Here is a 13,028-nt window from a genome sequence, read left to right as displayed (position 1 = left end):
GTGTGTTTGTGTGTGCATGTGAGGGTGTGTGTGTGTGTGCAGGACAGTAGCACAATGCTGACAGTGCGGTAGAGGGGCAGTGTGCAGGTCTTAATTGACAGACCCTATCTAAACTCATCAACACTCTAAGCGAGCGCAAGATACAAGAAGAGAGCTACACACTCCTGATGCTGTCTCATCTAACAAGTGGCACAAGAATACCAAACTCTGAATAAAAAATGTTGTGTGTGAGTGTGTGTTTTCTTACCTTGCGGGGTTGAAAATCATATTTCACACAGTGCTGAAAGCCTTTTCCTTTTGACTTTAACGATGTCACGATGAGACAGTTTCCAACAAAGTGAGCAGAGTAACCTATTCCTTTACTGGTGCGAAAACTGCAAGAGAATCAGAAAGAGTGACACTCATTTCAGTTTATTATCAATTTCAGATCTGTTTTTATATACAACTATTTCAATTAAAAGAATAGCTCTAAATTAAAACTAATGATTGTACTTCTTGATGAATGGTGCAACATTTGAATTGTGTGACTTAAATACATGTTCACCATTTCATTAGATTTTAGTGAAACTGAATGACTTGACATTTTTGAAGTGATATTACATTTGTCAAATAAATTACATTTCAACCATGTTGTCTGGTTTGATTTGACAGACTGGCTTTATTGCAAATACCACAATGTTTTTGTTTCTGCAAGCTACCACTACAACTGCAAAAGGTCAACTACAACAACGGAAATTCAACCAATTTTTTTACAGATAAAATTGTACAAAAAGAAATCCTGCCAACTAAAATACAAGCAGAGCAACTTTCACACTCACATATAGCATTATTTAAGCCAGTACCATTAGGATTTTCCGGAGTATTTTCTTGCAGCAGCACCAGGAGTCCCAGATCACAGGTTTGTAGAAAAACACTACTAATCCCCTTCCCTCCATTTTTCCACCATAATGTTTGTCTCCCTGCATTTGTAACCTTCACGTTAAAAAAAAAAACCCAGTCTTGCAGCTAAGCTTCTTCACAAAACAACAAGACAGATTTCAATTCTAAAACAGGCCCAGAAGGATCACACACATAGCAGAGCCAAAAAGCAGATATAAATCCCTCTCAAGTGAATCCCTGGTACACATTAGGAGTGGAAACAGTGTGTTATCGCGGCCTTCCTGCAGCTGTGAAGGCCTCTATCAGACAGGCGGCTAGAGTAGCAGCTGCATCTGGGGGAGGACGATAAGAGCTGGGCCAGAGGAGAGGAAGGAACCCTCCCTCTCTCGCTCCTTACAACCATGACAACCTGACAAACGGTTACTAAGGAAACAGGATTACATCCTGACACTTATCTCTCGCGATGGTATCCGGAGAATACGGATGCATGTCATCCTTCCTGTAGAGGACTGGCTCCTTAAGCAAAACCTTTCTGTTCATAATGAATCAGAGTTTGGCTCGGTGAGGGGAGGGGGTGAAGAACGCTGCTGGTTAGCGTCACAGAGCGAAGAGGTGGGAAGAAGCCGAGCAGCGAAGAAGCCGAGCAGCGAAGTGAAGGAGTTCAATTAAATAAAAGGTCAAAGATAATGAAGCTTCATAGTTGCTAACGGCTTGCACTTACAACGTTAGCGTCAAGGCCAGCGAGGTCCAGAGCTGCATGACGAGCAGAAGTCCAACCAGCAGCACACTCGAGTGCCTTGACATTTAAAGTTATGTTCTAATTCATTATCTGTTTATCTATTAACTTCCTGTCCATGTCATTCAGTCTGATGAGTTAGATGTTTATTATCTGGCAAGCCTCAGTAAAGGAACTCTTGGTATAGTCTGAATAAAAACTAGAAGAGTGCACTCAGGAGAGAGAGTAGACATTAGATAAACTAAACTATTAATTGTTCAACAAGAATAAATAATTCACAGATAAAACAATACAATGTTTTGTCTTATGACCTTCATGGCTCCACCATCTGGGATCTCTGAGATACCTAGGCCTGCAGTCTATGTGTGTTCTCATACTGTGATTAAGCACAGCTCCCTCAACCTGCTTCATTCCCGGTCACTTCAGTTAGTTTCTTCCTACTTTAACCAGAATGCCTTTTGACACCCAGAAGGAACAGGCTTGAACCTGCATTATTCAGCTGTGTGCATTTCGTCGCTCGGATCAATACTAAAAGCAGAAGCAATAGAGGTTTGTTTGTACAGTCGACAAGAAGTAAATCTCACTTCTTCGGGAAAAAAGTCCCATATCTTAAAGATGTGCTGCATTACAGTAAGGCCAACTGTCAGTGGAGAGGCTGGTATTTCTGCATCTTTTGCAATATTTTTCCCTCTGCTTCTCTCTTTCTTTTTCTCTTTGCAATCTCTGCATGACTGCTGAAAATGGAGAATCTACAAAGAAACCCTTCCTCTGTGATCCTGAAGGACTGACATAAAAACCCTATGTTTACTACTGATGTTTTTTCAACTCCTTTTCTTCTATGAAGCTCCTCTCTAACTACGCTGGCAAAAATATCGATGTGATGTCACTGAGTCAACAAAACGGGCCAAGAAATTAAAGATTTATGTCCGAAAGAAATATTCTGATGGTGCTGAAGTGTTGAAGAGTGAGTGTTTCATTTAACTTCAAAAAAGGTTCTTTCATGTTTTATGATGTTGTAAAAGATGTTTTCAGTCCCAGTATTTATTTTTACTGTATTATGTAATATGAAAGGTATTCTACTCACCAATAGAGGTACGGTTTGTCTTTATCCACGTTGATGTTGTTGAGTGGATCCTGTCTGAACCAAGTGTTGATAGTGAATCCGTTCTGGTAAGGCCATTTGGCAATTGGCGGCAATGCTATGGCCTGGGGGAAGGCAGACACATCAGATCAGCTCTTGCAATGTTTATAACAATCAATATCAGTCATTACTTTCTTTTCATCATTCAGCTCCTCACACTGGTGGAGCAAAGTGCCAATTAGGATGTGCTGACTGCAACAAAGAATGCAGGCTGATGAACGAAAGACTCTTCAGCGATTTGGGTGCACATAGAGTAAATTTGACAATTATTTTAAGAATGGTGCTAAAGTGTGTGTGTGTGTGTTTTCATAATGGTCAGTCTCACCGCTGCACTGCGTCCTGGAAAGTTGAAGAAGGTATCAGGACCATGTCTCTGAGGCATCTGGTTCAACACCGACAAGAGCTTGATAGCATGTCTTGGCTGAGAGGAGAGGAGAGGAGAGGAGAGGAGAGGAGAGGAGAGGAGAGAGAAAGAATGAGAGAAGAAAGTGATTCGATCATTATTATGTGACAGATGCCAACTATCAGAGGCAGAGCAGAGAGACTATCAAAAAAAAACATGGTGTGACATCACATCTCTACCACAAACCCACTGGATCAATAACTCTTCAATCACCTCCGCCCTCCCCCGACAACACCTCATCAATACCATAGCAACCCCTAATCGATCGGTCTCTTGAGAGGGCTGCTGGGGGAGGAGAAATTGGAAACGACAGGGAAATAGTGGTGAGGTGGATGAGGTGGTGATAGTTATTGGACAGAGGAGGAATGGAGAGAGGGCTGAAGGGATGGATGATGGCCTTGCTGTGGATCACTGATCAGTGACCAGGGGTTGTTGATGGCAGTTGTCCTGGAGCTTGAGTAGAGAGGAGATTGACGAGAAGGGACTAGGGTATATTGACTTAGCTAGTGGCTGCCAGCAGCTGCCAAGGCCTCACACCCAGCCAGTGAGCTAGGATGGCAGAGGAGAAGGTTTAGCCTCCCAAAACCACCCTAAATGTCGGTTTTAAAACATCCACTCTGAGTGAACTAAACCCCAGGAAGCTGAGCCAATCAGCAACTACAGGGAGCAGTTAAGAGGATGACAACAAGGAGCACTTTAAGTGGAATTTGTACCAATCTCATTAACAGGTACTTAAAGTAAACTCGGCATTGCAGCTCTAAAGGTAAGCATGAATCAGCAACTGAATGGTGTATTTCTTCCCTCATTTTCTTTCAGAGGCCAATTTAATTGGATAATTTAGGAAGAATTCTACAATAAAGAGTGTAACATTATGTATTTTTAGTTTAAAAACCTGACGCAATCAGGTGTAAGAGTGATTCATGTTGATGTTTAAGTGATGTTTAAGGCATTATTAATGAAACAATTTTCCAATCAGCTGCCTACACCTACTGACAACAACCACAACCAAAGAAAATGCATATCGGGCAGCACACAATAAGAACAGTTTCTGGGCTGGCTGCGCTAAAGGTGGAGAAAGTTAGAGATAAGTCAGAGAAGGGAAGAATAAATGAGTGCTTGAGCAAGGCATTTACTGCAGTGCAGCTGCTTGGTGGTTAGTAATAGAAGATATAGATTGTATGTATATAGAGTATGAGTATATGGAAGTGTGTTGCGGAAAGGGATTCACTTAATTTATAACCTATTCCATGAGTGTTTCACCTTCACAGCTGATCAAGCTGTTGCTGTTTTGCTTTTTTTTCATCGTGGTTCTATTAGTCTAACAAAAATAACATAGTCAAACCACTGTAGCATTAATAACGTTGATTACTAGAGAAAAAATAGATTAAACGTAAGCTAAATTGCCCTTGTCTTGACATACACTCACAAATCCATCCAAACACACATACACACACATAGATACACACCCATCCTCTATTATTCTGGTCTATTAGCACAACCATGCCAAGTGGCATTGAGACTAATGACACACAAACAACTCATGCTGTATAATTAATCTAGAACAAAATAAATTTAGCTTCCACGAATATTAATCATAGAATACTGGCATATCTGTAAAAGTGAAATATCACATTTTTGCAGCAAATACTCAATGTGAAGTCTCCTTTGATTTTAAACACAAGAAAAACACAAACATTTCACTGAAAAAATATACACACATACAATGACACAATCATAAGCAATGTAGGCATTTTCCAGAAAGAATCAGCAAACTGTTGCTTTTAATTCAAATATAAAATATGCCGTTGTGTCATTAAAAACAAATCAGAATAGCCACTAAATCCAATCATGAAAAGCAGCTCTTTATCAATATCCAGCTAGCTACGTCAGTCAATATGAAATAAAATAATAATTTGTGACATAAAACAATATACAATAATGATAACACTGTTGTTTTTTTCCAATTTTTTGTAGTGTTAATGTTTGTTGTCCAACACCAATAGAAGTACAGGTGTCTTTTAAGCAAAATATTACTGTTGTCATAACACAACCTAAACCTCCATTCATTCAGTTCTTTCTTACCCAGATGCCATTGTCTCCCCTCAGCATACTGAAGAGCAGCTTCAGCTCTTTGACTGTGATGCTGTAACTCGCCATGACTCCCAACATGTCCACCAGGAGGTCTGAGAAAACACACACAGAAGAAGAAAGTGAGCGTAAGAGAGCAAGTGTGTGTTTGTTTGTTTGTGTGTGTGTGTGTGTGTGTGTGTGTGTGAGAGAGAGTCAGCATTTGAAAGGTCCTCTACTGACACTTCTCAGATATGGTGAGGTCATCAGAAAGAAATTTGAGTGTGTTGCATCGCAGTCCTGTGAGCTCCTCCACTGTACACAAAATACACACAACCTAGAATCTTAAGCAGAGTTGCTGTATACAGCATTACTTAATACAGTGACTGTGTACACCACAATGTAATTTATTGTCACGTTATTATCAGGTAATATGAGGCCAAACACACTGAGTGTGTCAAGTACGCTCAGCTACTAGCTAAACAAACAAAGAGCCGTGTAATGCTTTGCCTAATATCGACACCAGTGACATGCTCAGCGTGTATTGTGTACATGAGGTTTGTTAATGAATGCTGATTTATTACCATACACTTAATCAATAAACTCCCAGATAAAAAAAAACCTTGTAAAAACCAATGTAGTGTATTTCCCAAAATTTCCAGCCATTCCATTAATTTATACACATTTTAACAGGCAATAACAACCTGTCAACAACCTCACTAAGGCTCCAAAAGAACTTGTTTAATGACTACATGTCATAAAGTTGACAAAAACAAGGCTTAAAAAATATTTCCCTCTGAATATGTAAGCAGGTAAACATTATGTAAAAAGACGTTTGTTTAGTCCAAATGAACTTTCTGCCTGACTGTCTTTCTCTTCACACAGGCACAACAGATCAGTGTGGATATGACAGAGGCACAGCACAGCCCTCTCAGAGTGAGGCAATCTGCTTACAAAGGCTCTTCTTTCCCATTAGGCCTGCTAGATATGAATAGTCTTCCGACAATATTTCATTAGCCAGAGCCCAGCGATAGGGAATAAAGCAGAAGGCTAGCTCACTGAGGTGCTTGGTATGAGAGGAAAACTCAATACACAATGTCCTAGATTCAAAACCCCTAAGCTCTGTTTTTCGGTACAATCAATCCATGTAGGTCATTTTAAATAGTTTTTAAAAAGTGTTAGAATTATGGTTCGGAAAGGGAGTCTGTGAGAATTGGCATTAACGTGATTTAAGCATGCGTGTGCCATGCCGTGGTGAGCGGTAATAAGTCAGAGAAGTTACAAAAGCACATTATCCTGCGGCGGTAGGTAGGACAGAGAGGACACTGGGGGGAGGGAAGGACAGGACACGCACTCCGAGGCATCATTAAAGGGAAGTCAAGGTCAATATGATCATGTAAAGAGACGGCTGTGTAAGTGTTGTTTTGAAATGAAACCCTCCATACAAATCGCAGCACACAGAAACATACTGAGGTCATTGATCTGCTTTAGATGGATTGTTAGGAATGTGTGACTGCAGGGCAAACATACATGCACACATGAAGTAGTTCTGTTCTGAAAAAAAATTCAGGGAAGGAAATCTTCAACTACTGGATCTGAACTTAAAAACACAACGTTGAAGTCAAAGAATAAATGGTCCAAAGTAAAGAATATATTGTCAGCTCCAAATAGAGTTTAATGTCAGAAATGTCTCATCTAAAATATCAATCACAAACTCAACACTCTTCTATACACTGTAGAAAAACAGAAGCGAATCAATACACAAGAATACAGTCTCAAGACATGCCATGTGGCTTTCACTCTTTCCAATCCATGGTACTGCAATTGTTTTCCACCTACACATACAACCCACTGTTAAATGCAGGAGCTCTTTGTGTGGTTTTGAAAGGCACTTGTGATAAAATCACTACCTAAGCCAAGCACATTGTGGATAAGTGGAAAAAGCTAAATTAAATAGCGCAATGCCACACAACCTTCGCGACACCTTTATACTCACTTAACACCACGGAAATAAGATACTTGAAAAGGAAGTTCCAGTCTAAAATAAACTCCTCTTCTAAAATAAACTAATATTCAGGAGGAATTTCAATCAGGCTTGAAAATATACCACAGTGCTGAACCTGCTTTTATTAAAATAATCAGAAATGTTTGATGAAAATAACGTCTGAATTCTTGTCCTGTGCAGCGTTTAATACAATTAACCATGATATCTTATCAATCGTCTTGTAAAGTTGGTTCAAAACATACATCAAAAGGAGAAAGGTCTGAGGAATACTGTTTACCAATCTGGGGAAATTGACCCCCTGGATTAAATCTGAGGTCTCGGTGTTGTCCTGGACTCAGATCTAAGCTTCAAGTCCCACATTAACAAGGTGATGAAAACATAACTACCTCTGACTTTTCAATCTTATGCTGTCCATTCTATGTTTTTCTATTTCCAGCTGAAAATGTTTTATTATACTTATTATTATTATTACTATTATTATGAATATTAAGGATTCAATAAGACAGTGTGAGGATATGTCACAGTGCTTACGTGAGTATAAAAGTGAGTCTTTATATTTTAACAACATATCACAATACTGTACAAAAGAATATAAGACCAATTAAAATTTTACTAAAGTAAAAGTAAAAGATTTTACTAAATTTTACGTTAAGATCAACAAAGCTCTCTCTCAACATGTGTGTGTTTCTCTTGCGGCTTCAGGGGAATGGTGTTGTGATGATTTAATCATATTGTGTTATCCTTTTGCCGGTTGTCCAAATGTCCAAGTAAAAGCCCTTGTTGAACTTTTTGTTTTACTTTGAAAAGTTTAAATGTAATACTTTTACACGTGGTTGTGTACACATTTGCTATATCCCAATTCACAGTATATGGATACTGGACAAATATTGTGATAGTGATTTCAACATATTCTTTTTTGTCATTGTGCCTTATTACATGCTCATTAGTGCAGACTCACCTGCGATCATGTCGTCCACAGTGCTCATCTTGAGCAGCACCTGCTGGATGAGGCCGACCTCGGTGCTGGTCTGCAGGTTGCGCACGCTCTTGCGGAGGATGGCGGTGAACATGCTCCAAATCTCGGCCTGGCACGTCACTTCGCAGTGGGACAGCAAGTCCACCATGCAGCCGATGCTCTCCGCCTCCTGGATGATGAAGTTCATCTCCAGGTCAAACTCGCCGCCCACCAGCTGGAGGAGGGTGAGGGAGAGAGAGAGGGAGGTGGAGGAAGGCAGGAAGGGGAAGGGGAGGAGGGGCAAGGTTTGGGAAACAGGAAAGGGCAGGGAACCGACGTTAAGGAAGGCAGTTAGTGGAAGTGTTAGGAAGGGGGAAAGGAAAAGCGGGGGGTGATGAAGAAAGTGGGAGGAGAGAGAGAACAAAAAGAGAGAATGATTTAGTGAGGCATTTAACCTTTTGTCTGTAGGAGAGCTAAGCCTGGCGTCTGATGGATGCTGATTGTGGTTAGGAAAGCATTTCTTCTGCCGGAGGCCGCACATACTGCAACAAATAAATGTCCTTCATCTGTGTACACACACACACACACAATGCCATCTCCTCCTCTGCTTTCTCTCTAATGTGAGGAGCGCAGCACTCTCCTCTGTGAACTACAATCACTCTCAAAATACAGCAGGCACAAAAATGGCCCCCTCTACTGCTTCAGACATACACATAACCATGCAAGCACACACACAGACGCACACACAGACACCGATTAATATACATTTCAGTCCCTGTCCTCTCACATAGCATTAGTCAGAGGACACCATACTTTTAAAATCGAGTGCAAATGATCTGTCTCATAATGGCTGGTGCACTATAATCACTTGTGATAGTACAGTCTTCATATCACTGTGACTAACTCACACATGCGCACACACACACACACACACACACACACTTATGCACCTCATGAACACAAGCATACCCCACGCAGTTCAGCCTCAGCATACTACACTATCCAGGAAATGGTAGCCATGGCAACCAACAAGCTAAGATAGCTCAATTGAGGTTATTAAATCAGATGGAAAAAAAACATGTAATAAGTTATAAGAAGGCATCAGAGGAAAGATTACGAGCAGAAAAGAAAACACTATAGGATCAACGTGACTGTGACTGTGGTCTTTGCACAGGCTGAGGGAATAAAAAACAATGCATAACTCAAGCACAGGAGTAGTCCACTGCTATCTGAGGCATTTCAGTAGTGAAAAAAGTCAGTGGTTAAACAACCTTTAAACAAAAATAACATTTTAAGTATGGCTGTGAATTAATTCAGTATTATTGTCTCTACACATTTGTATCATAATGACATGATAATGCCATGTTATTATTTTACAAAAAAACACAAAATAACAAAATTGGTTATAAGAAGTTTTTGTTTTTTACGTATTCTGTATTTTTTTTGTTTTTTTGCATAATAGTGTAACACATTGCTGGTTTGAACAACAATAACTGAGCACTGATTTGCTACATTGTGATATATACACAATCATATCTATAATAATTTATAGTGAGAATATGAAACTTCCGAAAAAGGAAATAACACTGTCTCCATCTTACAAATGAAAAGTTGAATCTATAAGCAATTTATAATTTCTTGGTCTGACCAGTAGCTTATGATGGCCAGTGTAAGCTAATGAAGCAAACTTTAGCCGAACATATTCATAATTTAGTTTACTGACTTTATGAGTCTTCTCCACTTGTGCTACTGTTACAGGTGACAGGTTACGAGTGTCACCTAAGGCGTCTGTTCAGCAAAAGTTAATTAAGTGTGTTTCCATCCACCTATTTTTATGCGCATTGTTTATTTCCCTGGAGCGATTTTTCAGTAATGTTACACAAATTAAAGGACTAGTGTGGACCTTCAATAGGTATAGTGTGTAACATGCAGGTAGTTTTCTACATGGTTTTCTACTGATTGAAGCTTTTAATAATGTCATCTTGTTGGATTTTATGAAATTTGGTTCAAATTTGTTTTAAATTTGGATGGAAACCTGACTATGGTCTTGCTTTAAAGAAACTAATTGAAATGAAACCGATCCCAACCCTGACGCATGCTGGGGCACCTTGCATGAAAAAAAAGAAGAACGAGGACAAAGGATGGTCTCTTCAATGTGGTCATGTATAATATTGACATAAAATGGAACATTAGCTGCAGAAATCATTAGCAACACAAGCATTCATTACATGTTGGCCCATCGACAGGTCTCAGTGAGCCATTTAAGATTAAGGTTTATACCTTGTAAGCTGTGGCTCCCTTCTTGCCAATAACTATTGTCACCTTGTAATTGATCAGGTTTTGGATCAGGGCGCTGTAATTAAAGCAACTCCGGTTCAAGTGTACAATCTCCATGTTCTTTCACCTGCTTCTCCTCCCTTCCCCTGTATTCGGACAGACTAACTGCCTCTCATTTCTCTCTCCCCTCTCTCTCGGTGATGGGAATTGATCCAGTGCACTCTACAAGGCATGGAATAAAAAGAGGAAGAATTAATTCATCCCACATTGAATTTTCCCCTCTCCTCTGAGAATCCCAATTATACAACTCGCAAGGGACCACTGCGTCTTACAACATCTATATAACCTGCCAGTCGGAAGATGCTCGATATACTACACAATGGAAGCTTAAGGGGAAACAGCGCAAAAAGTCTTTGTAGAAACTCGCTCGCAGATACACAGCAACTTGAGCACGGAAACACACGCGGCCCCAGGGCATACCTACACATGTACAGCACGAGCCTAATCTCTCTATGCTCACACTTCCCACCCGCGTGCAGAACATCACAGCAAGATGAGAAGGGTGATGCAAACGACAGCAACAAATTGGGTCTCGTGACCAACAATACAGAGAAAAAGGAGGCCGAGCACAGGCGACACATGGGGGGAGAAACAAAGAAGTGCCCAGATAATTATTATCTATCCTCAACCAGAAGCAACATCTGGAAAAGGCGACTAAAACATGGGTGACACTGCCAAGAGCACCCTGGACCAAGAACATCAGGAGACATGAAGCTAGACAGAGAGAGATGGAAAAAAGAAAGCGTGTGGGAGAAAATATTCTTCAATATGAAAACGCTTGCATCAAATATATGTTCTCTATTTCATGTGGCTCCCATAAAAATGATAGATGCTTGAGCATTTATGCACCCATTATTTGCTTGAGTAGGGATTTTAATTGATGTATAAATAAACATGCTGACTAGATGGCAATAAGGTTGATCACTAGCAGCTTGAACACACTTGAATGCACTCAAGCACCATCGCCACCGTGCACACAGACAAAAGATGACTAATTAGTTTTATGCGGGGGCATGTTCCCTTCGCATAGACACTAATAACCTTCGATCTCTCCCTTCACCCCACCCTGTGTGTCCACGATGTCAGTTCCCACCCCTAGTCTTTGCTTCGGAAACCTACTGGGAAAGTTCTCACAAAAGGGACGGGTAATCACATCAATGAGCACACACAAGAGGCCTTTGCTACCCCAACATATACACTCGTGGTTAAGGGGCGCAAACACATTAACAGGGACTGCACGCCTAAAGGGGCTTGGCAGTGCCATCCCCTCCATCCTCTGAGGCTATGTGAGCACTGACCTCACTGTCTTCTTGGCAACCGGTCGAAGACGTTTGTTTTGGCAGCATTATGACAGGGATTGCTCCCCAAGCACCACTCATGTTCCATTCACAAAAAAAAAAAAAAAACAGCACGGAGACTAGTGGATGAGTTAAACAACCAGTGTCATGCAGTTGCTAAGGAAGTGACAACATCTTACTGTTCATTCGGACAGGTTTTAGGGGCTGATGCATATAAATGTGTGTTATACGCCTAAACATGACAGAACATGCAGAACACTGGAACTAAAACATTTAAGACTGTATAATATTGAAATATAATTACCCCTTGTGTTATGACAAGAAAGAAAACTTCAGAGCATTGGGTTTGTTAACCTTAAAACACTTTCAGCAACAGTCTGAAATGTATCTCCCACTGGACTTATCACTGATGACTCATCTCCTCATATTGTGGAGTATTTATGGGTTTGAGAGCCTGTCTGCCAGACACCACTCTTTTTTGCTTTTTCACTCTCCATTTGTGGTCATCATAAAAGTTGTTTTTTAAAAATGCATTATTTCATGTAATCAGTTCTGTGCTTGCACACTTATGTGTTACCTTTCCTCCCTCTTCCCACGTTTCTATTTCTGCCCTGACCAGCTTCGCAGAGCTGCTCATTCAGACCCTGAAGGAAGCTGGCACTCAGCTTGGCATCACTCTGGCTGTGTTGGGGAGGTGGGAGTTTGAGAAGGGTGGGGGTCAGTGCCAGGACCGTCTTCACACCACAAAGAGCTTATATGAGCAGGCACCTCGACCAGCCAAAACCAGCTCTCATAAGAGGTTGGTAAAACAAACACTCCCTCTGTCCGTCTGACCCTTTCTCACCACACTGCTCAGAATCAGTTCTCAGTTGCTCTAAGGGAAACAGGCCTTTTTAATCAATATTATAACAGCTATATAGCGGTCATTTTCATTTCTCAAGCAATAACAAATGACTATGAATCGGGTATGATTAGGACTTGTTGGATAACAAAATGTACACAGTAATTGACACAGGTGTTACTAATAACATTAACTATGTCTCGGTTCTATTCAAGTGTCCCAATAAGCTGTGACAGTGTGCCAGCATGCAATATGCCGGGACCCTGAAACTGAAAACAGCCTCAATTAAATTCAAATATCATTAATTTTTTTATGCATACCTGGCTTTTCTTACTCCACGATATATCAAAATGTTCCTCAGTTACA

At 40.5% G+C, this 13,028-nt stretch overlaps 1 protein-coding gene across 1 annotated transcript in view; it reads right to left on the bottom strand.

Moving 5' to 3' along the window:
- The window catches only part of nbeaa (neurobeachin a), an 86,504-nt gene that overhangs the window by 51,180 nt on the left and 22,296 nt on the right, over positions 1-13,028 (bottom strand). The window contains exons 2-6 of the mRNA XM_035667180.1: positions 8,190-8,421; positions 5,242-5,342; positions 3,082-3,177; positions 2,700-2,821; positions 248-374 (exon numbers count right to left, since the gene is read on the bottom strand). Of these exons, the coding sequence (XP_035523073.1) occupies positions 248-374; positions 2,700-2,821; positions 3,082-3,177; positions 5,242-5,342; positions 8,190-8,421 (678 nt within the window). The remainder of the gene's footprint in view (positions 1-247; positions 375-2,699; positions 2,822-3,081; positions 3,178-5,241; positions 5,343-8,189; positions 8,422-13,028) is intronic.

This window comes from Morone saxatilis, unplaced genomic scaffold (genome assembly GCF_004916995.1).
Source record: "Morone saxatilis isolate NCDOM2014 unplaced genomic scaffold, NCSU_SB_2.0 Contig20, whole genome shotgun sequence".
Taxonomy (NCBI): Eukaryota; Metazoa; Chordata; class Actinopteri; family Moronidae; genus Morone; species Morone saxatilis.
Note: the sequence above shows the minus strand (reverse complement) of the source record. Positions and strands in the feature narration are given on the sequence as shown.